At 40.5% G+C, this 24,053-nt stretch overlaps 1 protein-coding gene across 7 annotated transcripts in view; it reads left to right on the forward strand.

The window, feature by feature from the left end:
- The window catches only part of HERC2 (HECT and RLD domain containing E3 ubiquitin protein ligase 2), a 215,347-nt gene that overhangs the window by 144,647 nt on the left and 46,647 nt on the right, over window positions 1–24,053 (forward strand). For 6 of the 7 annotated variants that reach the window (XM_040336306.1, XM_040336312.1, XM_040336307.1 and 3 more), the window contains 23 exons: window positions 1,041–1,184; window positions 1,371–1,461; window positions 1,575–1,752; window positions 2,893–2,974; window positions 3,563–3,734; window positions 5,952–6,096; window positions 6,545–6,770; window positions 7,091–7,265; window positions 9,915–10,095; window positions 10,392–10,532; window positions 10,651–10,842; window positions 14,891–15,044; window positions 15,375–15,482; window positions 16,497–16,628; window positions 16,715–16,873; window positions 17,671–17,789; window positions 18,148–18,273; window positions 19,939–20,094; window positions 20,186–20,301; window positions 20,410–20,608; window positions 20,685–20,899; window positions 21,819–21,996; window positions 23,667–23,828. In XM_040336306.1, coding sequence (XP_040192240.1) covers window positions 1,041–1,184; window positions 1,371–1,461; window positions 1,575–1,752; window positions 2,893–2,974; window positions 3,563–3,734; window positions 5,952–6,096; window positions 6,545–6,770; window positions 7,091–7,265; window positions 9,915–10,095; window positions 10,392–10,532; window positions 10,651–10,842; window positions 14,891–15,044; window positions 15,375–15,482; window positions 16,497–16,628; window positions 16,715–16,873; window positions 17,671–17,789; window positions 18,148–18,273; window positions 19,939–20,094; window positions 20,186–20,301; window positions 20,410–20,608; window positions 20,685–20,899; window positions 21,819–21,996; window positions 23,667–23,828 — 3,551 coding nt within the window. The remainder of the gene's footprint in view (window positions 1–1,040; window positions 1,185–1,370; window positions 1,462–1,574; window positions 1,753–2,892; window positions 2,975–3,562; window positions 3,735–5,951; window positions 6,097–6,544; window positions 6,771–7,090; window positions 7,266–9,914; window positions 10,096–10,391; window positions 10,533–10,650; window positions 10,843–14,890; window positions 15,045–15,374; window positions 15,483–16,496; window positions 16,629–16,714; window positions 16,874–17,670; window positions 17,790–18,147; window positions 18,274–19,938; window positions 20,095–20,185; window positions 20,302–20,409; window positions 20,609–20,684; window positions 20,900–21,818; window positions 21,997–23,666; window positions 23,829–24,053) is intronic. The other variant, XM_040336311.1, reaches the window with a different exon arrangement.

Below are 24,053 nucleotides of genomic sequence, written 5' to 3' on the forward strand. Positions count from 1 at the left end.
GTAACCATATACCATAAGATACCCCTTGTATTGTGACCCCACTACATCCCTGATACCCCCTACACTGTGGCCTCTCTACATCCCTGATAACTCTAGCACTATAGCCACCCAAGCTACCTCAAGCATTGCTACCCCCTATACACCCCAGATCCTCCCTCAGCATTGTTTTCCCCCATACGGCCTTGATATTCCCCAGCACCATTATTCAATCCATGTAGTACCCCCTTTTCCAGTGGAGATACAGTGCATGTAAACTTTTGGCTCTGTGCACACCTCCAGCACAGCACTCACCTACACCAATCAATCAGGCAGAAGAAGGGGCACAGGAAGGAGCATCCCTCTGGGCATTCCAAGCCCTTCAGTGCAAACAGTGCTGGACAGCTGGGCTCACCATGACACCATTCACAATGCTACTTCCGCAGGTGGGCTCTCAATGCTGCCGACTCAACAGCTCCCACTCCAGCTCCTACTCCGCAGCATTTGTGTCCCGAGCATTCAAGCTGCATGGGGCGGGGTCAGAGCATCACTGGCACTCCGGCCCTGCCCCTCCGTACTGGCTGTGAAATAGGTATTGTTCTGTACAGCACGGCACACCGCTGCCAGCTTGCCTCCCCTGTATATCTATCACTCTGTGCCATCATGGGGTTCCCAATTTCTGGGAATTGTGGGCTCCACGACCAGCTGCTTTGGGGAAAGTGCAGGGTCCCCCCATGCAGCTGGGGCCCCTGGGCAGTGTTTGCCCTCTCATTAAGACTGCCCTGGTTGTTACCATGTAACCTACTCTCTTTTCTCTCCTATTCTATTTCGTTTAGTTGATTTAAAAATGTCGTCGTGGGGTTTGGTCTCCTTCATTGACTTGGAATTCTTTCAGGCATTGAGTGAAACAGGATATTGTGGCAGAAACATCCCTCCAATTATGTCCCCAAATATTGTCAAAATATTAATGAATCCTCTGTTATTTTGGCTTCATCTATTTGGCTATTGTAGCATTTTATATAGAGTTATGCATGCTTATTTTCTGTTATATTTACTATTCATAGTTACTGCCGAAGGTAAAGTGTATGCATGTGGAGAGGCAACCAATGGAAGACTGGGCTTAGGCATTTCAAGTGGCACTGTGCCTATACCTCGACAGATGACTGCTCTCAGCAACTATGTGGTGAAGAAAGTGGCTGTTCACTCAGGTATGCCTGGCCAAAAGTGACTTATCCTGTTCTCTTACTCTTGTTTAAAAAAAGTGCAGGCATCTAGAAGTTCCAGGGATCTAGCTGCTCGCACTTTATACCTGTAGCAGTGTTTTTATGTATGAAGATAGGACTATGATAGTGCGTGTGCCTCTTTGTAGTCATTTTTACACTCCCAAACTTCAGGTGGAAGACATGCAATGGCTTTAACTGTGGATGGAAAAATTTTCTCTTGGGGAGAAGGAGATGATGGCAAGCTTGGACATTTCAGTAGGATGTAAGAATATTTTTCTTTTAGTTTTGTATAAATATGTACCTAAATTTATGTTTATTATGCCATTTACTGGCACTGACTGATGTTCTTAAGATAAGCTGCTGCCATTTATTCAGGAACTGTGACAAACCTCGTCTGGTGGAAGCACTGAAGAGTAAGCGTATCCGAGACATTGCCTGTGGCAGCTCCCATAGTGCTGCAATCACATCTAGTGGGGAGCTGTATACATGGGGATTGGGAGAGTATGGTCGCCTAGGCCATGGTGACAACACAACGCAGCTGAAGCCGAAAATGGTAAGGGTGAAAGTGATTTCTTGCTTAAATGTATGAGGATTTGATTCTACTGATGAGTGGAAATTCTGTGTGGCTTTTAGTTAAAGGCGAAATCCTGTGTGTGTGTGTGTATATGTATGTGTATATGTATATGTATGTATGTGTATGTGTGTATATATATATATATATATATATATATATATATATATATATATATATATATATATATATAAATTTATTTATTATTTCTGCCTATGTTAATTTTTGCTGATGTCCACATCCAATGCACATTTAGGGGTAGATCCACATACAACGGCGCATTATTGCGCCAGGCGTAGCGTAACTAAGATACACTACGCCGCTGTAACTTTTTTTTTGGTTTGAATCCTCAACGAATTTGCGCCATAAGTTACGGCGGCGTAGTGTATCTGTTGCGGCGTAAGGGCGCGGAATTCAAATGGAAGTGATGGGGGCGTGTTTTATGTAAATACGTTGTGACCCGACGTAAACAACGTTTTTTGGAAATGCGCATGCGCCGTCCCTGGGGGTATCCCAGTGCGCATGCTCGAAATTAAACCGGAACCCGCCAATGCTTACGACGGTGACGTCATTCTACGCAAATCCCTATTCGCGAACGACTTGCGGAAACGACGTAAAAAATTCAAAATTGTACGCGGGAACGGCGGCCATACTTAACATTGAGTACGCCTCAGTATAGCAGCTTTAACTATACGCCGGAAAAAAGCCGAACGCAGGCGACGTTGAAAAATGCGCCGGGCCGACGTACGTTCGTGGATCGGCGTAACCTAGCTAATTTGCATACTCGACGCGGATTTAGACGGGAACGCCACCTAGCGGCCGCCGAAAAGTTGCAGCTTAGATCTGACGGCGTACGAAGACGTACGCCTGTCGGATCGATCCCAGATGCCGTCGTATCTTGTTTTGAGGATTCAAAATAAAGATACGACGCGGGAAATTTAAAATTACGCCAGCGTATCAGTAGATACGCCGGCATAATCCTTTTGTGGATCTGCCCCTTAAATTTTAAATATGCTGAATGCAACTTCCTGAGTTTAGATGTTGAAGTTTTTTTGGTGCATTTTACTTGTGGAAATCCTCTTTGGGAAGATGTATTTGTCTAACTGTTGCTTTCCTTTTCAGGTGAAAGTACTACTTGGTCATAGGGTCATACAGGTGGCATGTGGAAGCAGAGACGCTCAGACACTGGCCTTGACAGATGAAGGTATGTTACGGTTTAAAGGATCCAAGCCTTTTCTGTCAACATAAATGAGAAAGAATACACTGGTAGTAACTCCATCGACCTACAGCAATCTATTTCAAAGCTGGTTTCCCAGAATGACAGTGTAGTAATGTAATTTTTCATAAAATGTAAAGCTTTAGTAAGGTAATAGTTTGGTTTTATACAATCGGATGACTCTTTTTGGGTCACATTCTTCCCATATTTGATTAAGGCTAACTGTACACAGCAGTTCTAGGTCCTAATTAAACATAATCTAAATAGATATCAAATGATATAGAAACGGTTCCAAAGTTGATCTCCACTTTTACACCCAGTTTATTCTATTTATACTTTGTTTTAAGCATCTGGAGATCCACCAGAGGGTAATTCCTCATAGCAGTCACATATATAAATACACTTACATGGGATAAATTGCTTGAAGCTAAAGATTTGTGTTCCATGTGATCCCCTTGAATCTGACCTTTCTAGTTCAACCTGAGATTGTCCTGCATTTTTCTTAACTTTATTATGTACTCTGTCTTTGCATCCAGGTTCTTACCAATTTCTTTTAACTTGTGTTTCTTTTTCCAGGACTGGTGTTCTCTTGGGGTGATGGAGACTTTGGGAAGCTAGGCCGTGGAGGCAGTGAGGGATGTAATGTCCCCCAGAATATAGAAAGACTGAATGGACAGGGAGTGTGTCAGATTGAGTGTGGAGCCCAATTTTCCCTTGCACTGACCAAATCTGGAGTTGTTTGGACATGGTAATGCTAGTCAAAGCTTTGAATGCTATATACCATTTGTGTTTAAAACCGAGCATGAGGTTTTTCACTAATTAATGTTGGAGTAGCACAGTTTTATGAAAGGATTTTGTTGATTTGTTAACTCCCAATAACTGCTCATTAGTCACCACTTCCTTTTGATAGAATTTGATTTCTGAATACACTGTTGTCCCAAAGTCCAGGCTGAGTGTTTATGTACCACTGAACCTTCTCCTGATGGCTGCAGTGTCAATGGTGTTGCTAAAATATACTGTATTTATCGGCGTATAACACGCACCCTAACTTTAAAGGGGTTGTAAAGACAAATATTTTCCTCTTAAATTAAAGTCTGACAGTAGCTGATAAAGTAAAAAGTAATGTTTTTGCATTATAACTAGTTTGATACCTGTTGAAATCGAGCTGTTTTATTCACCTCCGTCACTCCTGAATCGTTATTCTCACTGACTTCCTGGTTTGCGGTGCGCATTCATTCTTGCTACATCACGGCCTAATGGAAACTACAGTTCCCATTAGGCTTAGCCTCCATGCCTGTGAGGGATAAGAGAGCATCTTCACGCAGGGCTGTAGTCATAGGGAGGGGGTGAGCACATTCTGTTTTCCACCATGCAAAACGGCTCAGATGCTGGTGGAAAGCAAGAAGGAGAGACAGAAAAAGGCATTTTCAAACCTGGATTACTGTATTTTGGAGGTCAAAAAGAAAAAACGAGGTAAGTGATATTTAAATGCTCTAGCTTACAGCAATTAATTGATCTAATAAAAAACGAACCTTTAGTGTTTAAGAGGGAAGTTTCATGAAAAAAACGTTCAACAGCCCCCTGTGTATAACACGCAGGCACAGTTTACCCTCTATTTTCAGGGTAAAAAAGTGAGTGTTATACGCCAATAAATACAGTAATTCCCTGAATCACATAGGGAAGTTAACTGTGAATGTATATGTTTTGGGGGCAACAGCAGCCTAACTGTATGAAATGAGTTGTCAGATGTGCAAATAAAACCCAGCCTTTTAAATGTAATAGGTGGGCAAAAGGGGGGGGAAAAAAATACAATATGCTTCAATAGTATAACACAAATCTTGCAGCTCTACATCATGACTTGAATACGATCGTCATAACTGTGATGGAGATAAAACCATCAAGAGTGGATCGAGCTTGTGCACTAACTTAAAATCCAATAATGGCAAAATACAGTCACTATGAAAATGAACAGTGGTCCAAAACACAGTCATCTGTGTGGAATCCAAAAGATCATTTGTTATGACCACAGGCTTTTGACTGCTGATCAAGCCCTGCCATTGGCCGCAGCACATGTGTATTTGGATGCTACACAGAGAACTGCGTTTTGGGACACTTTATTGCTAATGGATTTTTGTCTAAGTAAGTTTATCAACTAGATCGGTATGCTTTTGTTTTTGTTTTTTTATCACAACACCAGCTTAACATAATTTTTTTTGCAAATATTGGTTGCTTAGAAAACGGAATGTCTAAGTGCCCATATTGTTGACCGTGTACTACTTTATTCCAGATTGGTGAATCACTTGTTTAAAGTTCTTTAACCTGTTTTACTGTTAAAGTGGCTATACACAACCCAATTGCTTCCTGATTTGACATTGCCTGTGAAAATCAAGCTGTTCAGGTTGCTCCATAAAAAGTTCTTCACTGCTGAGGGAAGAATGACACATGAGCCACTACCCAACATTGGCCAGATCACATCTAGTGGTCTTGTCACCCATATTTTTGGCAAACCAACCTAAAAGCATATATTTACACATTTGATTCCTTCCCCCACAGCGTCCCTTTGATTTAGGCCAAGGCAGTAGGAAGAATCGGCCAATCATTTGGCCGCTGTGGTTGGCTTTCAGTGTTTATATGATCAGGACTGGCTTTGCTGGCTACCGATCATTAGCAGAGGTCGAAAGCTGTCTTTGACAGCTTGGTTACTATGCTAGGAGTTCGCAGTGAGCACAGAAAGCTCTGCCATCTTTGGTAACATATATGCAGGCATTAAAGCCCACATTTTTTTTAATATTTAAATCTCCTGGTAAGTGATTTTGCATTATTGGTGTTTTGGGATGTGGTGTTATGGTCACACATAATTGTTCTCCCACCAGTAACTTATATGTTGACTGCTGCTATTTTGTAATATTGGTGTCATCATGGGATATTGGAAAGTACATACTCTAAAGTTGTGCTGACATTTCAGGGGGAAAGGCGACTACTTCAGGTTAGGTCATGGCACCGATGTCCATGTAAGAAAACCTCAAGTCGTGGAAGGGCTCAAAGGAAAGAAGATTGTTCATGTAGCTGTTGGAGCTCTTCACTGTCTGGCCGTGACTGACACAGGACAGGTAAGGTGGAACAGTTTGTTTTTCTGCTCTTCAGTCATTTTAGTTTAAAAGTTTACAATACGAAACAAAGATGGAAGTTGCGCGGGAACACTGTTCTTTATTTAGAAGATCTTTATAAGACTTGAACATATCTTACAACACGTAAAGATAACATGATTTTCTATGTATTTTTAATAAAACGTGACCTGTACATGCTCATGGGAACCTATTTATAAAGGTTATGGTAACATTTTAGAAATGTGTATGTTTTTTTTTTTTTTGTGGTGTCAAATGGAGAGAGTCTGTTCTTTTACATTTTTTTTTCTCAAAAGTTATATAATTGTAGTATTTTGGGCATTTATATCCCTCTACGTCACTTGGGCACTCATTTCAGAACTGAACAGGTATTTCCTCTTTGTAACGGCATTATTAAAGGATATTTTTTTTTTTTTCATTTTTGTCTTTGCAGGTTTATGCATGGGGAGACAATGATCACGGGCAGCAAGGAAATGGAACTACTACTGTTAACAGGAAGCCCACCCTTGTTCATGGCTTAGAGGGGCAGAAAATAACACGTGTGGCTTGTGGGTCCTCTCACAGCGTAGCTTGGACAACCGTGGATGTGGCAACACCATCTGTCCATGAACCTGTTCTTTTCCAAACTGCCAGGGACCCGCTTGGAGCTTCCTATCTTGGTAATGAACTTCGGAGATACGTTTTAGGGATTTTCCCGTCTTAGAATGTGACATGTTAAATGGATAACCCATCCTGATTTTTCTGAGAACTGGGAAATGATACATATGCAGTGCCTTTTTTCTTTTGTTTAAATGCCTAGTCAGGTGTAGTATTCTGTCTCAATGGACAGACAGTTTACTTAGATTTGTCTGGCTATAAACTGTCAAGTAAATTATAAAAAAGAGCATTTATGAACATTGATTTGTTGGAAAACTCTTGTTTCATAGACTGTCATTACTTCATTGTGATAATTAAGCTTCCCTGCTGTTCCTCTTTATAGGTGTGCCTTCAGATCCAGAGTCTTCATCTTCCTCCAGCAATAAAATCAGCGGAGTGAATAACGCTAAGCCGAACCGGCCATCCCTTGCAAAGATTCTGCTGTCTATTGACGGCAATTTAGCCAAGCAGCAAGCACTCTCTCACGTTCTGACTGCATTGCAGATTATGTACGCTAGGTAGGAAATATTGCAGGACAACAGTTTTTTTTTGTTTTTTTTGTTTTTTTTCACCGCTAATCATGTCTTTGGAGAATGTGTATAGAAATGAATTTGCATTTAAGTAAGCTTTTATTAGTGATCATATGTTCCCACACCTATTACTTTGCATGGTAATTGTTGCCAGCTGTTCCTATGCACCAAAGAAATTGTACCCTAAAGAAATCTGTATATGGGGTTTGGAGAGGAGGATGAGAATTGTAATCGCTTTAGAAGCAATTAAATGTTTCTATCGAAAAGAATTGGATTAATACTTGTTTTAAGAACAGAATATAGTTAAATCCAACTTTAAAGCATTTGAATGTGTTTTTTATATTTTTTTTATTTAAACTAAACATGCGTTTTTTTTTAGAGGGGGAAAACAAACTCTATCTTCCCGTTAAGAGCCCTTTCACGCTGCCAGCGCGGGAGCGTTGGCAGTAAAGCACTACTAGTTTCCAGCCGCTAGCGATTTCAATGGGTAGGGGCTCCGCAAAGAAGCTGCTTGCAGGACTTTTTTTGATGTCCTGCCAGCGCAACGCCCCAGTGTGAAAGCACTTGCGCTTTCACACTGAGATTGCAGATGAGGCAATTTACAGGCGCTATTTTTAGCACTAAAGTGCCTGATAAACACCTCCAGTGTGAAAGGGGTATACAGTTATTTTGTTTTGTATATTGTCAGGGTATTCCATTACAATTGCTTATTTTTCCATTATGAGTACTAGGGGCCACAGTATTGTAAAAAAAAAAAATGTCATCGTCCATTTAAATTAGTACGGCAGGAATTCCTGTACAGTAAACTTAAGGACATTGACAGAGATTTCATTTTTCTTGCATAAAATTGGCTTTGATTTGACCTTCAACTCTCTTCAGTCATCTGTAGAGGTAGTCAGGCACTCACATCAGCAAGAAGGTGTGGAGAATTCTGCAGACCCTTTAGTGGCGCCACGACTGCTATCATTGGGGCCTGTTCACGCCACAATGCAGTATGGGAAACCTGTGTTGTGTGTGTTTTCCACGCTGTGTTCAACACCCCCTGGGTGTGAGTTCTGCTGTAAGTGTCGGTGTAATCCTAACGACGCCCCAAATGCAGATCGCCAGTGCAGCGCCCTTTCATGCATCGGAGGACATGGTGTGGTGCATTTTTGAAAAGTAGTGCATACAATACTTTGTGTGATTTCAACTTACTCAAACTAATAGGCTGAATATCGCACCGCACTGAGTTGCACAGAAATGTGGACTGCATTCTCATGCAAGTGTGAACTGTTTTTATGCATGTTTATAGATTTATAATACATTTTAATTTATTTTTATTTTTGTCCTGTAGACCTGCATGCAGTCTGTGAACAAACTGATGCTAGCTGAAAGTAGACCCTGAAAATTATGTATAATCAAAGATATTTTTCATAGCTGGGCAGTTTGTTAACCACTTGCCGACCACGCTATATGTGAAAGATGGCTATAGCGCAGTCGTCCATTCTGCTGGTAAGGCGTTCATAGACTGTCCCAGAACCCCCGCCCCCTGTGGGGTGTGCGTCGGGCATGCTCAGTGTTGTGTCCTTTGGACACAGCTGATGACAGATCATGGTAAAGGTCAAATCACTGCAGTTCTTTACATGTGATCAGCTATGATTGGACACAGCTGATCACATGATAAACAGACTTGGCGGTTATCGGTATTCCTCTCCTCATGTGCTGTGTCTGTGTGAGGAAAGGCGAGTCAATAACTGGCAAGGCTCTCAGTACATTCTTTACGCTGATATTTAGGGCACTGATCATCAATGCAGTCTCATCAAATTTTATATGGGTACAGTGTTGCATGACCACCCAATTGTCATTCAAAGTGCAACATCACTGAAAGCTTGAAATTGGCCTGGGCAGGAAGGGGTGAAAGTTCCCAGTATTGAAGTTGTTTAAACAGAACTTTTTTCTTACTAAGAATTAAAAATCAGCAACTCTGCCAAAGTAAAACTTAAAATCAGCAAATTTTGCTGCAAACAGAACCGTAGCCCAGTGGAAGTGATTAAATGTATATTCCTAATAAAGCACACATAGATTTTTTTTATGTTTTCACAGGGCCAGGTGGTAACATTTGGACTTAATAATAAACAATTGAGAACTAGAGCAGATACTGCTGACTCAGTCTCTAAAAAGAGATAGATTTAGGGTTGGGTTTTCCTGTTAAAAGAATGATTAAAATAATACTGGCACTGGGATCTTTCTAACTGCATGAATATTTGTATGTGTAGTATGAGCATCAGTGTTTTAATGTAATGGGTTGAAAAATCATTTGGCTCTTTATCTTGCATGCATGTCCAACTGCCATCTAGTGTCTACTGCCACCATTAAATCATGTAACTGCTCATTAATTAGATAATCTCCAGTGGGCTAATTAACAAAAAAATACTTTGACAAGTGTGTTTACTTTTAAAACCCTTTGTGAATACTATATGCAGTGCGAGTTTGGAGATGGAGATTTGATTCTTGGAAGCAAGTGGCATATCCATATAGTGGATGACAGCTTTATGTGATCTCTCGGTCAAATAGACTACTGTCCTGTTGTGCTGTGTTTTTTATGTTTTTTTTCGTTTATTTTTAAGTGTGTGCATATTTTATTTTTCTCAACTCCAGGGATGCTGTGGTTGGAGCTTTGATGCCAGCCAGTATGATTGCTCCAGTCGAGTGCCCATCCTTGTCCACAACACCTCCATCCGATTCATCCGGCACATCTAGTCCTATTAATGGAGACGATGCGGCGCTAGATTTAGAGGACCGATTAAGTCCCAGTCCTTGGCAAGACAGACGTGGGGAGGTAAACGTGTGTGTGTTTTTATTTTTTTGCATTTTTTTCGTTTTGAATACGTACCCCCTGAATTGAAAATAAATAAATTATTTTCTCTTGTTCATTGGAGTAATACAGAAGACCACTGTTGTATATTGCCTGCCTACAGGACTCAGAATAAGAAAATAATTGTGTTTAATTTATCACGATTTATGTTTTTCTTTTTTTGTTTTTTTTTTGTTTTATTGACTTTGACTGTAAAAGACTATCCAAAACCTTACTTTGCACAGTAAATGGTTTTCATGTTTTTCATTCCTTGGTTTAAGGTAGCCCCAACTGATGATGCTGTCACTCCATCCGCTGTTACGCCCTCAGCTTCTGCTGCCTCCTCTCGACCATTCATTCCAGTTACAGATGATCCTGGGGCAGCTAGTATTATTGCAGAGACAATGACTAAAACCAAAGAGGTGAGTGACAGATTACATTATCCATTCAATGTGGAAAGGTGACCCTGATGTGGTCCTACCCCTTCCCCCCTGGTTTCTACCCTAACTTAACAATACTGAATCACTGTCCTATGTTTAGGATGTGGAAAGCCAGAACAAAGTGCCAGGCCTCGAACCCCAGTGCTTGGATGAATTTACCAGCTTGCTTATCCCTGATGACACAAGAGTCATGGTTGACCTTCTTAAACTGGCTGTCTCTAACAGAGCTGGTGAAAAGGGCAAGGAAGTTCTGTCTGCTGTATTGTCGGGCATGGGCACTGCCTATCCACAGGTCAGTATAACATTGCTGATAACTTTGTAAAGAAAATATATGTAATCTTCAAGCCTGTTTTGCATACTTTTTTTTTTTTTGTCCATTTAGGGACATAGGAATTCTTAGAATTTTTTTAGACAGGTTATGCTACTGCTTATGGGAGAATTGTACACTGGCAGTAAAAAAGCGGATGGCCAGCACAGGATAACTTCACCTACAATCATCTTGCCATAGTTTTTTTTCTAGTGTCCCCAGGAGAGTAGACTGTTTTTTTTTTTTTTTTTTGTTTTTATCCGATTTGTCTCAACTTTTACCAGTCAGATAATCAGGTCTTATCTGATGCCAGCTTCTGGTGTTAGGTCCTTGGAGCGGCTGTTTGGGCTGCAGGCAGTCCCCGGTTTTCTGTTATGTTGCCCTCCTCTATGTTGGACTGCTTTTGGACATCCTGAGAATTCTAGGAATTCTTGTGTCCCTCAATGGACTCTAAGAGGATTTTGTGGTAAGTAAAAACATTTAAAATAAGTCTGGGGGAAAAAAGCTAAATGTATTTTATCTGCATACTTGTGTAGAATCAATGACCTCAAAATAATCTGGTTAAATGATTCTATTACAGGCAGGCCATTAGCATTAATGCAGAATTCAACAGCAATGACAGTCTCCAGTTTTTTTATTTTATTAGCTTTGCCTTTAGGTAGAACTGGATGTCACACCACTCCCTCAAACTTAATCTATCCAAAACTGAATTTATAATTTTTCCTCCCCATGTGCCTCTTCCCCGATATCTGTCAAAATCAATGGCACAACCATAAGCCCATTTCCACAAGGTCCTAGGTGTAGCCCTGGACTCTGAACTCTCCTTTAAGCCCCACGTCCAATCACTTTCCAAAGCTTGCCGCCTCAACCTCCGCAACATCTCCAAAATACGCCCCTTTCTAATTGACACAACAAAGCTCTTAATTCCCTCCCTGGTCATCTCTCGCCTTGACTACTGCAACTCTATCCTCATTGGCTTGCCTTTACATAGTCTATCCCCCCTGTAATCCGTCATGAATGCTGCTGCCAGACTCATCCACCTTACCAACTGCTCTGGCTCTGCTACTCCTCTGTCAATCCCTCCACTGGCTTGCTCTCACCCAACAAATTAAATTCAAAATGCGAACAACTACAACTCTACCTCCAGCTACATCACTGACCTACTCTCAAAATACCAACCTAATTGTTCTTTGTTCTTCTCAAGACCTCCTGCTCTTTAGCTCCCTCATCGCCTCCTCCCATGCTCGCCTCAAGGACTTTTCCAGAGCCTCTCCAATCTTATGGAACTTTTTACCCCACATTGTCGGATTTTATCTCCTACTCTATTAGAAAACCCTCCTCTTCAGAGAAGCCTATCCTACCCACACCTAACAGTATTTTCTTTTTTTCCATCTGATCATCCCCCACAGCTACCGTATTAACTTTTGTTCCACTTTGACCCTCCCTTCTAGAATGTAAGCTCTAACAAAAAGGGCCCTCTGATCCCTCCTGTATTGAATTGTATTATAGCTGTGCTGTCTGCCCCATGTTATAAAGTGCTGTGCAAACTGTACTATATAAATCCTGAATATTAATAGACCAACTAGGAAACCTGAGAGAGGCATCAACATGGTAGTGGGAGATCTATTAATCGAAAAAAAAAAAAAAACTTTGGTGGAAGGAGTTCAATTTTTTTTTTTAGTATACGCCTATTATATCTTTTAGTATAGTCAATTGTATAAAAAAAAATAGTACATTAAAAGGGTTTGTAATGCTTTTAGTTTAGTAGTGAACTAAACAATCCCTTTTTTTCTTTACCTTCTGTTTATGTATACATCAGCTATACATATTTTCTTTTATCTTTCATTTTGGGACAGTCTAAATCTTTACCATTTAATGCTGTGTCGCCTTCCCCGCCTAAATCAGTTTGCTCCTTTTTTCTCAAGGCTGAGGATGATCTATGGAATGCAGCTGCAGGTTATGTTGCTCTATTTTTTAAAGTATGTGACAGAAGGTATAACATGTCATATGACTTAGTTGGTGTCAGCAGTTTCTATTTAAAGGCAAAAACTGCTGTATTATGCAGTTATATTGAGGAATCCGTGTCAGCTCTGATGATTAATAGTCCACCATATCTCTGGGTGACTGGGGAGCTATTGCTTCTGACGCTTTAGAAAAATACTGACATATAAAGCATTAAGGGGATAAAACAAGAGAACTTTGTAAGTAAAGGCTTTATTAGCAGAAAATAATAGTGATGCCTGTCCAGATAAAAGCTACACAGGTTCCAGCAAAAAAAATAAAGGCTTTCAATCCATAAGGTGAATGGATTATAAAGGTGGGTGCAAACATATTATGCATAATTGCTGTCTTTTTAGAAAATTAATTATCCCTCTAGAGTCGCATTGGCCGATGAACCTACTGGCAATGACAGCGCCCAATACATTTCAAAGCTGTACCTTGCTGTTGGGAAAACAAAGTGTATAGCTCCAGCGCCTTTAGGCCTTTTGGGATTCATTTGCTAAAGGATGTTTACTTTGCAAGAGAATTTTCTCTTTGCTTAGTAAAGGTGTTGAGATTCTCAATTTGCAAAAATTGTCTTATGTAGAAAATAAAATGGCCAAAACCTGGAATTTACAAAAGCTCAAATTTACTCTGGTCATGAAACTTTTTTTAATGCTCATATGTAGCCAATAATTTTTTGCATCAAGAACTATGGAGTTGCCGGCTCTTCTCTCTTATATTTTAGTGTGGGAGGACACACTGAGCCTTGGCACCTGTGCTGCAGACTCAACAGAAGCCGTCCAATCCTGCTGTGCAGAGTGCTGCATCATTTTGTCTTTCCTCAATTTCTATGGGATGTCTTGTTGCATCAGACCAAATGCCATGGATGTTGGGTTTTTGTTTTAAAGTGGGTGTAATGGCTCAAGGTTTTTTACCTTCCTGCATTCTATGCAGCTCCCCTCCAATACTTAGCTGAGCCCCATATCGATCCAGTGATGTGCATAAGAGTAGTAGCTCTCCTGCGTCTTACTACTCATTGACTGAGACTGCAACAGAAGCCATTGGCTCCCACTACTGTCAATCACAGCCGTGAGTCAATGAGGAGAGAGTAGGGGCAGGGCCGAGCTGAGCTCTGTATGTGAATTGACACACAGAGCAGCGGCCTGGGAGCCCCCATAGCAAGCTACTTGCTATGGGGACATTCGCCAGGAAGGAGGGACCAGGACTTGAGAAGAGGAGGTTTGGGGCTGCTCAGTGCAAAACCACTTCACAGAGTAAGTAAGTATAACATGTTTTTAAAAAAAAAAAAACAATCTGTCTATAATATCACTTTTACCACATCCCACCCGACCTATAGCAAAATCTGGGCAGTGGCTCTCCCATTGTAACTGAACATTATATGACGTCCTTCAGAACAAGCCGCTTGTGCCTACCCCTGGGGACACGCAGTGCGATGATCGGTAATGTGGTGTATTGCTCCGACACGCTGCATCTCTGATCACGGTAAAGAGCCTATGATATAGGCACTTTACCATTTGATCAGTGTACATAAAGACTGCATATTGGTGTGGCCTCATCAGTGCCCGTAAGTGCAGCCTCATCAGTGAAGGCGAAAACTTGCTTATTTACAAAGAAAATTCATTAGTTTAGCAAAAAATAAAAAACCCAATTGTAATTAAATACCACCAAAAGAAAGCTCCATTTGTCTCAAATGCTAAAAATGGCACCTTTCGCCCCTGGCATGAGCAAAACCATTTGAGATTGACTTTTCAGCCAAACCACTTGCCACCAGTTTGTGCAATTCAAAAGACTATATGGAGAACTTGCAGGCTATGGGAAAACAAGTAGTTCTGCTAAAATGCTGTTTGGATGGAATCGCTATTAAAGATGTAAAAACTAAAGAAGAATGACTTGATATTTGCCACACACACTGTAGTAGTGATTGCTGAGCAGTCTTGCTGAAACAAAACAAACAAAAAATGATGATAAATTTACTATAATTTTACTACTTGGTGCAGTTACTTGATAATGGTCTATAATTTGCTTTTAGGTAGCTGATATGTTGCTAGAACTATGTGTGACAGAATTGGAAGATGTGGCCACAGATTCCCAGAGTGGCCGCTTGTCCTCGCAGCCTGTCATAGTGGAAAGTAGCCACCCGTATACTGATGACACCTCCACCAGCGGTACAGTTAAAATACCAGGTAGGTACACAAATATTTTGGGTCAGAGTAGTGGCTTTACATTATTCATCTACATTAGGAATACTTTGTCAAAAGCCTGGACTATTTGTCCTGTTTGAATAGAAAGACGGTGCTTTCAGCCAGAGAGTGTTTATATAATTGGCTTGCCTGTTGAATATGAATGGGCAAAAGGTTCACCTAGCTCCCACACAATAGAAAACCATTGACTAATGCTGTTTTGTAAACTTTTTCATGCTGCTAGTTTGTATAGCTTCTTCTTTTTTTTTTATGGGAGATTTTCTGTTCCTGTGTAATTGTGATAAAAACAAAGTACTCTCTATGGATGTATAGGTGCTGAAGGCCTTAGAGTAGAATTTGATCGCCAGTGTTCGACAGAGCGCCGCCATGACCCACTCACCATAATGGATGGGGCCAACAGGATGGTGTCAGTCAGATCAGGTGATTTGCAGTGGTTTATATTTTGGGTTACAGCTCAATTTTTTTTTATGTTGCAGTAGCTGGAGTAATGGGTCCTCTTAATTTGTCCCGAAATAGATTAGTTTTATTTTGTATAGATTGCACAAAGTGTTTTTTTTTTTTTTTAACTGTTTTGTTGGGTTTTAATCTGTCATAAATATTTTTGGGCAATTTGCAAAAAGCATGAGTGCAAATCCTTGTTTGCGGGCCATAATAATCATTGTATTCGTTTTTTTTCTTTTCTTGTTTTTTTTTTTTCTTTGTCGTTTATTTTTTTATTTTTAAATGAATAGGAACAGTTTGTTTTCCTATATCTCAAAATGCACAGTGTGTCTGTGATGGTAAAATAGTTTTATAGTAAAAAGGGTTTAAAGTTGTTAAGTGGGAATTGGAATGTTTTTGATTTTTATAGATTGCAAGTACCCTTTGTGACCTTCATGCATTCCTGGAACTAAAACAAGATGGGCTTTATTGTCTTGATACTAAAGCAGTCTATGCTGCTTTAATAAAAATCAGTCAGATTTCCACTTTTAACAGCTGTCCCTTTTCTAGTGTAAATTTGAATATGGTTAACCACAACCAAATATTTTTTTTATTTGCCCAGACTTCCTACAGCTGTAATTACCAGATCATATATACAGTAGAGAACTGTGGGCAGCTGACATGATCACATTTGACAGAATCCGTGCAAAAATCTCTTTCCACATTGTGGTTTTTAACCTGATGTATGGCAAAATTGACACTATCTTGATGACGGCTAACAAGGGTTTAAATATTCTTTTACAAGAACACATCTCATGACAGGACATATTAACATGTTACATCGTCGGGACATAGTACACCTAGCTTCCACCATAAAATGTAGAAAAAAAACTGTTGATATGCATTATATATGTGGCCTCCAGGCTCAAGTAGTTCGTGTGAGAAACAGTAGTTTAGTAGCAGAATGCATTATTGTGTTTTTTTTTACTTGTATTGCCGCATTCTGCTTGCCAGGTCGCGAGTGGTCCGACTGGTCCAGTGAACTTCGAATTCCGGGAGATGAGCTGAAGTGGAAGTTCATTAGTGATGGGTCAGTCAATGGTTGGGGATGGCGATTCACAGTTTATCCCATCATGCCCGTTGCAGGTAATTTTCTTGTCTCTTTGTTTTTGCACATCTACCAAATAAAAGTAATGGACAGTGTTAAGTATGTTTTTTTTTTTTTTCTTTAGGTCCAAAAGATCTCCTTTCAGATCGATGCATCCTGTCCTGTCCATCCATGGACCTGGTCACTTGTCTTCTGGATTTCCGGCTAAATTTTGCAGCCAATCGGGGAATTGTTCCTCGTCTAGCTGCATCCCTTGCGGCGTGTGCCCAGCTCAGCGCACTTGGTATGTCCATAAGTACCAGTTTATTATTTCTTTATTAAAGGCATCACTGGGGTTCAGCAATAGACTAAGGCCCCTTTCACATTGAGGCGTTTTTCATGCAGTACATCGCTAAAAATAGCGCTGCTATACCGCATGAAAAAACCTGCCCTGTAGTGTTCAATGTGAAAGCCCGAAGGCTTTCACATTGAAGCGGTGCGCTAGCAGGAGCGCTCCAAAAGTCCTGCTAGCCGCATCTTTACCGCGGTATAGGAGCGGTGTGTTCACCGCTCCTATACCGCGCCTTCCCATTGAAATCAATGGGAAAGCGCAGTAATGCCACCCGCAACGCGGGCGGTATTAACCCTTTTTCGGCCGCTAGCGGGGGTTAAAACCTCACCGCTAGCGCGCGAATATCGCGGTAAATACGACGGTATAGCCACGCTACAAATAGCGCGGCTATACCGTCACCGCGGCTCCACGCCTCAATGTGAAAGAGGTCTTGCTGACAAAACACTACTGTAGATTTACAAATAAAATAAATATGCCAAGGTGTATTTGTAAATCTCTGCCAGAGGGGCAGATGCAACTTGTACTTGCGCCATGTTGTTCTTAGACATGAATGATCCCGCTCCGTGGGTGGAGCCATACAAAGCTGTGAAAATTTAAAAACCTAACCGAATGAGGCAAAAGAGTTAACTTGCAAATCGTTTTTTGGGGTCATTTATGCTACCATGTTGCATGTTGTACCATAAATATAGGTGTAACATGGTCCAAAATATGGACTTGGCTTTTAAATTTCCGTGTATTCTCTTCTGCAGCTGCAGGACACAGGATGTGGGCATTACAGAGGCTAAGGAAGCTTCTTACTACTGAGTTTGGGCAGTCTATTAACATCAATAGGCTTCTGGGAGATGGAGACAGTGAGGCACGTGCAATGGTATGTCTTTTTTTTTTTTTTTTCTCTCCCTTGCTTGTTATTGTATCCTATAGTACAGGATGTGAAAATGCCTGAGAGGTTTTTATTTTTAAAGGCCAGTTTTACAATGAACGATATTTTGTGGTTGTAAAAATGTTAAAATGCATGGCTAGTTCCACACATTATACCAGTATGCACCGTCTATTGTAGATCATTGGTAGCCATCACTTGCATATATATATATTTTCCCTCCAAAGCTGTGCTACTTAGCCCTATAATTAACTGTATGCATGTGTATATGTGTGTATCTTATTTTTTTTAATAACTTATAATGGGTACATTTTATGCTGGTTATTTGTTTCATGTTTGTTTCTCTTAGAGTTTCACTGGCAGTGCGTTGGCTGCTCTTGTGAAGGGACTGCCTGAAGCTTTACAAAGACAATTTGAATACGAAGACCCAATTGTCAGAGGAGGAAAGCAATTGCTTCACAGCCCTTTCTTCAAGGTTAGGTCCAGCTTTTAACTTATTTCTTTCCAATAAATCAGTGACCTTCAAACTGCAGTCCAAGGGCCTTTGCTAGCTTTTATCCAGCCCAGCCCAGCACTATTCCTTCTATTGACACCAATGATGGGTTACTGTTCCTCCTCCCACTGACCACCAACCCTGAGGCTATGTTTATTCTCACTGATGTTGGGCCTGGGACATTTTTCTCCCCACATTGACCACAGTTTGGCCCCCTAAAGCCTGAAGGACAGTAAACTGGCTTTGGGGACACTTGCAATAATTGGTATCTTACACAGCTCAACGGAATTGCAGTTCAGAAAACAGAACATTATAAAAACGTATGGGTCACATGTACTGATATATTTCATGTAAACATGTAGTTAAATTTGGTTTTGTTGTCGCCTAAATTTTAAATTGAAAAAAAAAACTCAAAGTCCCTTGGACATCTTTTTTTTTTTTTTTTTTTTGCATACATTTTATTTTTAGGTCGAGCCATGCTTCTGTCCACACATACCAGCCAAAAACTTTAATTTGTCACAAACTTTGGCTAGTGTACACAATGTATGTATTGCTTTTTTTTTTTTCTGAGATTTTTATGACTTGCACAATGGCAGACTATTGTTAAATACAGTCGGGTGGCATTTTTACTTCAGTCTTTCCTGGGAGTGCTTTGATAGGGGGGTTACCCATGGTGACAACTAAAACTGAAAAAGTGTGCATGTGTTTTAAGCCTCGTACACACTACTAGTTTCAGCTCGGGTCAGAGCCGCTGTACTAACAATTCGATGTTGGTACAACAATCTCTCCTGCTTTGCTCTTGTGCTTTGAGACAATTGACTGATCGGGAGCCAGTTGGCAGACCTTTTTTGATCATGATCTTTTGACAAAAGCCGGCCGAATGACCAGCTTCTGTCGGGCTGGCTGCTGTACACAGGCCTAATTTCGCCTGGTTTCTATTGAATCATCGGATGCCGCCCGACATTCGTGCAGAAAACAAGGCTAGTAAACAGTTGTAGGTAAAAAAAGAAAAGCTAAATCTTTTGTTCATAGAGAAAATAAAGACATAAAATGTCACTGATAGGAAATGCAAGACACACCACAGGGATTATACTGTTGCTTCTCGGTGAATGAGTCAGTATGCTAACTTGATGTTCTAGCCCAGCCTTTCTCAACCTTTTTACCCCAGAGAAACCCTTGAAATAATTTTCAAGTCTTGGGAAACCCTTACTTAAATAATTTAATTGAAGGCCAGTGGGAAAAATACCCCTTATAATGGTGGGAAGTATGTCCCCCTAACAGTGGTGGATAGAATTCTACTTTTTATATACAGCTCAATCGACCCTTTTGGGTTCCTTTTTAGATGACTCTGCTAGGTGGTGTTGACTCTGGAACTATGTAGATACTAATAAATGGGACGGCAATCTGATGCAGCTCAGGGGATACAAAGGAACCTCTGGAGGAACCATAGGATTTCACTGAACCCTGGTTGAGCGTTGTTGTTTTGGCCATTCAACACCAAGCAGAGTGTTACTTTTTAAGTTATGCATCAAAATGATATTTTGGTTTGTAAGTGTAAAGTGATGGAGTTGTGTTGCTGTCTTGAATTCTCTAAATGGTTTCAATTTTATTTTGGATTATTCATGTTTTTGACCTGCACATTTTTAGGTGTTGGTTGCCCTTGCTTGTGACCTAGAGTTGGATACTCTTCCATGCTGTGCGGAAACTCACAAGTGGGCATGGTTCAGAAGATACTGCATTGCTTCTAGAGTTGCTGTAGCATTAGACAAAAGAACACCACTACCTCGACTCTTCATGGATGAGGTAAACCACTTTGTATGATTAATGGGAATAAAAATGATAAAATTTAAGATTTTGTCTTTTACCCTTTAAAATTTTGTACCTCTCTGTTAAGGTTGCCAAGAAGATTAGAGAATTAATGGCAGATAATGAAAGCATGAACGCTGTTCATGAGAGTCATGAGATTTTCAGGAGGGAACAAGATGAACAGCTTGTTCAATGGATGAACAGGTTGGTTGTACTGGATGTTCATAGAGCGTCTGCAATTATTAATGCTAAATGTATTCACCAGATCACTGAAGAATTTGGCTTTATGGAACAACAATGATTTCTTTGTAGACGACCCGATGATTGGACATTGTCGGCTGGTGGAAGTGGAACCATCTATGGCTGGGGTCATAATCACAGAGGGCAACTTGGAGGGATTGAAGGTGCTAAAGTCAAGGTGCCTACTCCTTGTGAAGCATTGGCAACACTTAGACCAATCCAGCTGATTGGGGGAGAACAAACATTGTTTGCTGTTACAGCTGATGGGAAGGTAACATTCCGTGTTTTAAAATGTTTTGTTGCTGTACCGAGGGCTTTTGTTTCTTACAGTCTTCCCTTTTGTTTAGCTATACGCTACAGGATATGGGGCTGGTGGAAGGCTGGGCATCGGTGGCACAGAGTCTGTGTCAACACCAACACTGCTGGAATCCATCCAACATGTATTTGTGAAAAAGGTGGCAGTAAATTCTGGTGGCAAACATTGCCTTGCTCTGTCTTCTGAAGGAGAGGTCTATTCTTGGGGAGAGGCAGAAGATGGAAAACTGGGCCACGGAAACAGAAGGTACAGTTCAGTTGTACATTACAGATGTGTTCCAACATCCTTAACACATTAGCCACTCACAGTACTTTGCAGACAAGCTCCTCCAGCTATGAGGTGCTCACACAGAGATCAATAAATGTTATACTTCTAGTTGGTTCTGGGAATTTGGTTGCCAGAGGAAGCTCTACTTCCCATCGACATCCTGGAATTTGGGGCAATTAGACTGTCCCTTCAACTATGGACTTCTTGGCCTCTCAACCAGAGTTCAGTAAGGTGATGCCATGGTGACAGTCATCGGGGATTAACCAGAAGTTGCATTGTTTAGCAGGTAACAGATCTTTTTCTCCTTATGGCAGAACTGCACGTTCCAGTCTTGTCTCTTGTCCACATCCTAGGCGTGGGATATTGCCAGGTGGACTTGATCAGCCATCAGAATCTGGCTCCAGGGGAGATGTTGCAATCTTTTTTTGCCTCAAGTGGGGGGGAGGGTGGGGGTGGATACCAGATGTGGATCTTCTAGTATCCAGGATTTAAAGCAGTAATAAACCCAAAAATATAATATACTGCAGCTTACCCAATCATTGGATGTAGAGGCTTTTTTCATTTTTTATTTTTTTCCGTTGTTTTCCCCTGGTTGATCTGCCCAGTAACACACAAACTGTATTATACAGACACCACTGTGGATGAATGAGATATATATATATATATATATATATATATATATATATAAAATTATAATCTGCCACCAAGGTGAAAAAGCGTTTTTAATAGTAGCTCTCCCTTGCACCCTTAAAGACTCTCTGCTGTCTAAGAACCATCGGCTCCCGCTGCTCTCAGTCAAATCTTATGAGAGGGGGGGGGGGGGGCAAATAGGTGCAAACATTCACCTGTGGCCTGTAGTTTGCATGTTTTTAGCAAATTGTTGTTTTGCCTTTTCTAGCCCATGTGATCGGCCTCGTGTAATCGAATCTCTTCGAGGAACGGAAGTAATGGATATTGCTGCTGGAGGAGCTCACAGTGCTTGTATAACTGCAGCTGGAGAACTCTATACTTGGGGAAAAGGACGGTATGGGCGGCTAGGTCATGGTGACAGTGAGGATCAGCTGAAACCCAAACTGGTGAGTCTACAGCAGCATCACTTTTTGTTTTTGTTTTTTTATTATGTTTGGTCTTCTAGTTTCTGATAAAGCTTCAAACCGACTTAATTTTTGTCAAACTGCTTTCATGTTTTTATCTAATCTGTATTTTGTGGTTCAGGTTATGTGTCCAGATCACACATGGACATGCTCCATATTAAAGACTAACTTTACCTTTTTGTACTGGAATTCCAAATATAGGTATCCCAGCATAACATTCAATGCTTACTGTAATACCTCCTCTCAGGTGCTGCTCCCTGCAGACTTGCTGATCTGTGACCCACTGCTAGTTCTTATCCAGTTTCAGTGACACATAACCGCATTAAACAATTTCTGTGAGTCCAAGCACTCATGGACACATTCCTTGTGGGCCTTTTAAGCAGAATGGCGCTCACACACGAATGCCGCACTGTCCAGAAGCAGGGACCACCGCAGGAGGTAAAGGGAAAAGACCTGTGACCTCAGAGGATGTTTCAGAAGACTGTAGGAAAAAGGGATTGGTTATTGAATTAAAACAAACATGTGCAAGGCCAGTGAGGGATAGGTAGAGGGGTGAGGCGCTGGTTAAAACCTGCAGATGGAATTTCTTAGAGACCACAGTGTATGTTTGTGTAGCCTTAAGTGGCTGTGCACATTTAATGACAGTTTTATGTTATTTCCCTAACACATTTAGATGCTTTTTGGTAAATGCCAACATTTTCATTTGCAGTATTCCATATTTACCCCATTATAAGAAATAGAAAAATATTAGAATTTTGTTTAGTACTGAAAAAAGGTAGACGATGCATAACTTTTTCAAATATTTTTTTTTTTTTACCCTCTGACAATTTAATGGGCATAATAGGCTTGCCTTGCATACATTTATAAGGTTCCATAGGGCTAATTGGCTGCAATGGATTTCCCAAGTTTAAAGTGCAAATTGGTAGTTTAATAGAGGTAGGGTTGTATCAATCTTACACCTTCGTGCTGTCATTCACCAACCATTAGGTTTCAAGCTAGCAATATAAATAGCTTTTTGAGTCACAAGGTTGAAATTAGGTTACGTGTACAAGCATGGGCCTGACACATTAAATCCTGGCCATTTTTTTTTTTCTTCCTAATATTCTCTAAAGAGATTTATTATAGCAAAGGAACAGTCACTGACTAAATAGAAGTGATATCGGCTAAACTAAATCTGTATAGACCGGAATATTAGCATTTTTACATGAGTAACCAATGTATGTAGTATATTTGTCTGGTTACATATTGACGGAAGTGTTTAGGGAAAGTTTTTATAATTGATAATACATCCAAAGGAGTTGTATAAGTTGTAATTAGCTTGGCTAGTTTGGAGTATGTGACATTAGGCCTCCTAGATCAACAAAGGCAAGTCAAAGAATTTGCTTCCATCATTCTTTTGGAATATGATTGGGGATTGTATTATTGCTTAAAGCAATCAATTCTTCGTTCCAGATACCTTATATCCTTTAATCACCAGATATTCTTTAATGTCTTTAAAGCCTAACTCTACCTTTTTTCTACGTCTTTAAATCGGCGGTCTTCAAACTGCGGCCCAGTTACCTAACTATTTAAGGGACTACAATACCAGGTGTTGAGTTGGGATTTAAATAAGACATTCATTTTAATTATATTTTGGTCTATTGTGTTACCAGGTGGAGGCCTTGCAGGGATATCGTGTAATTGACATTGCTTGTGGCAGTGGAGATGCTCAAACCCTCTGTCTCACTGATGATGATACAGTCTGGTCTTGGGGTGATGGAGACTATGGAAAGCTTGGAAGGGGTGGCAGTGATGGCTGTAAAGTTCCCATGAAGGTAGGTATTTTTTCCACAAATGAACACCAGATATGTTAGAATTCATAATGCTGGCATGTATATAATTCCTATTCTGAAAATATTTTACTAGATTTGACAGCCTATATCTGATTGTGGCTTGTAAATCAAATCCTGTAAAGGACTTCCCCTATTTTAATTTTTTTTTGCCATTTCAGCCTGTTTGTATAAGCAATGGGACATGTCTGTGAGAGATGTTTCTTGTAT

The sequence above is a fragment of the Rana temporaria genome, chromosome 2, assembly GCF_905171775.1.
Source record: "Rana temporaria chromosome 2, aRanTem1.1, whole genome shotgun sequence".
NCBI lineage: Eukaryota > Metazoa > Chordata > Amphibia > Anura > Ranidae > Rana > Rana temporaria.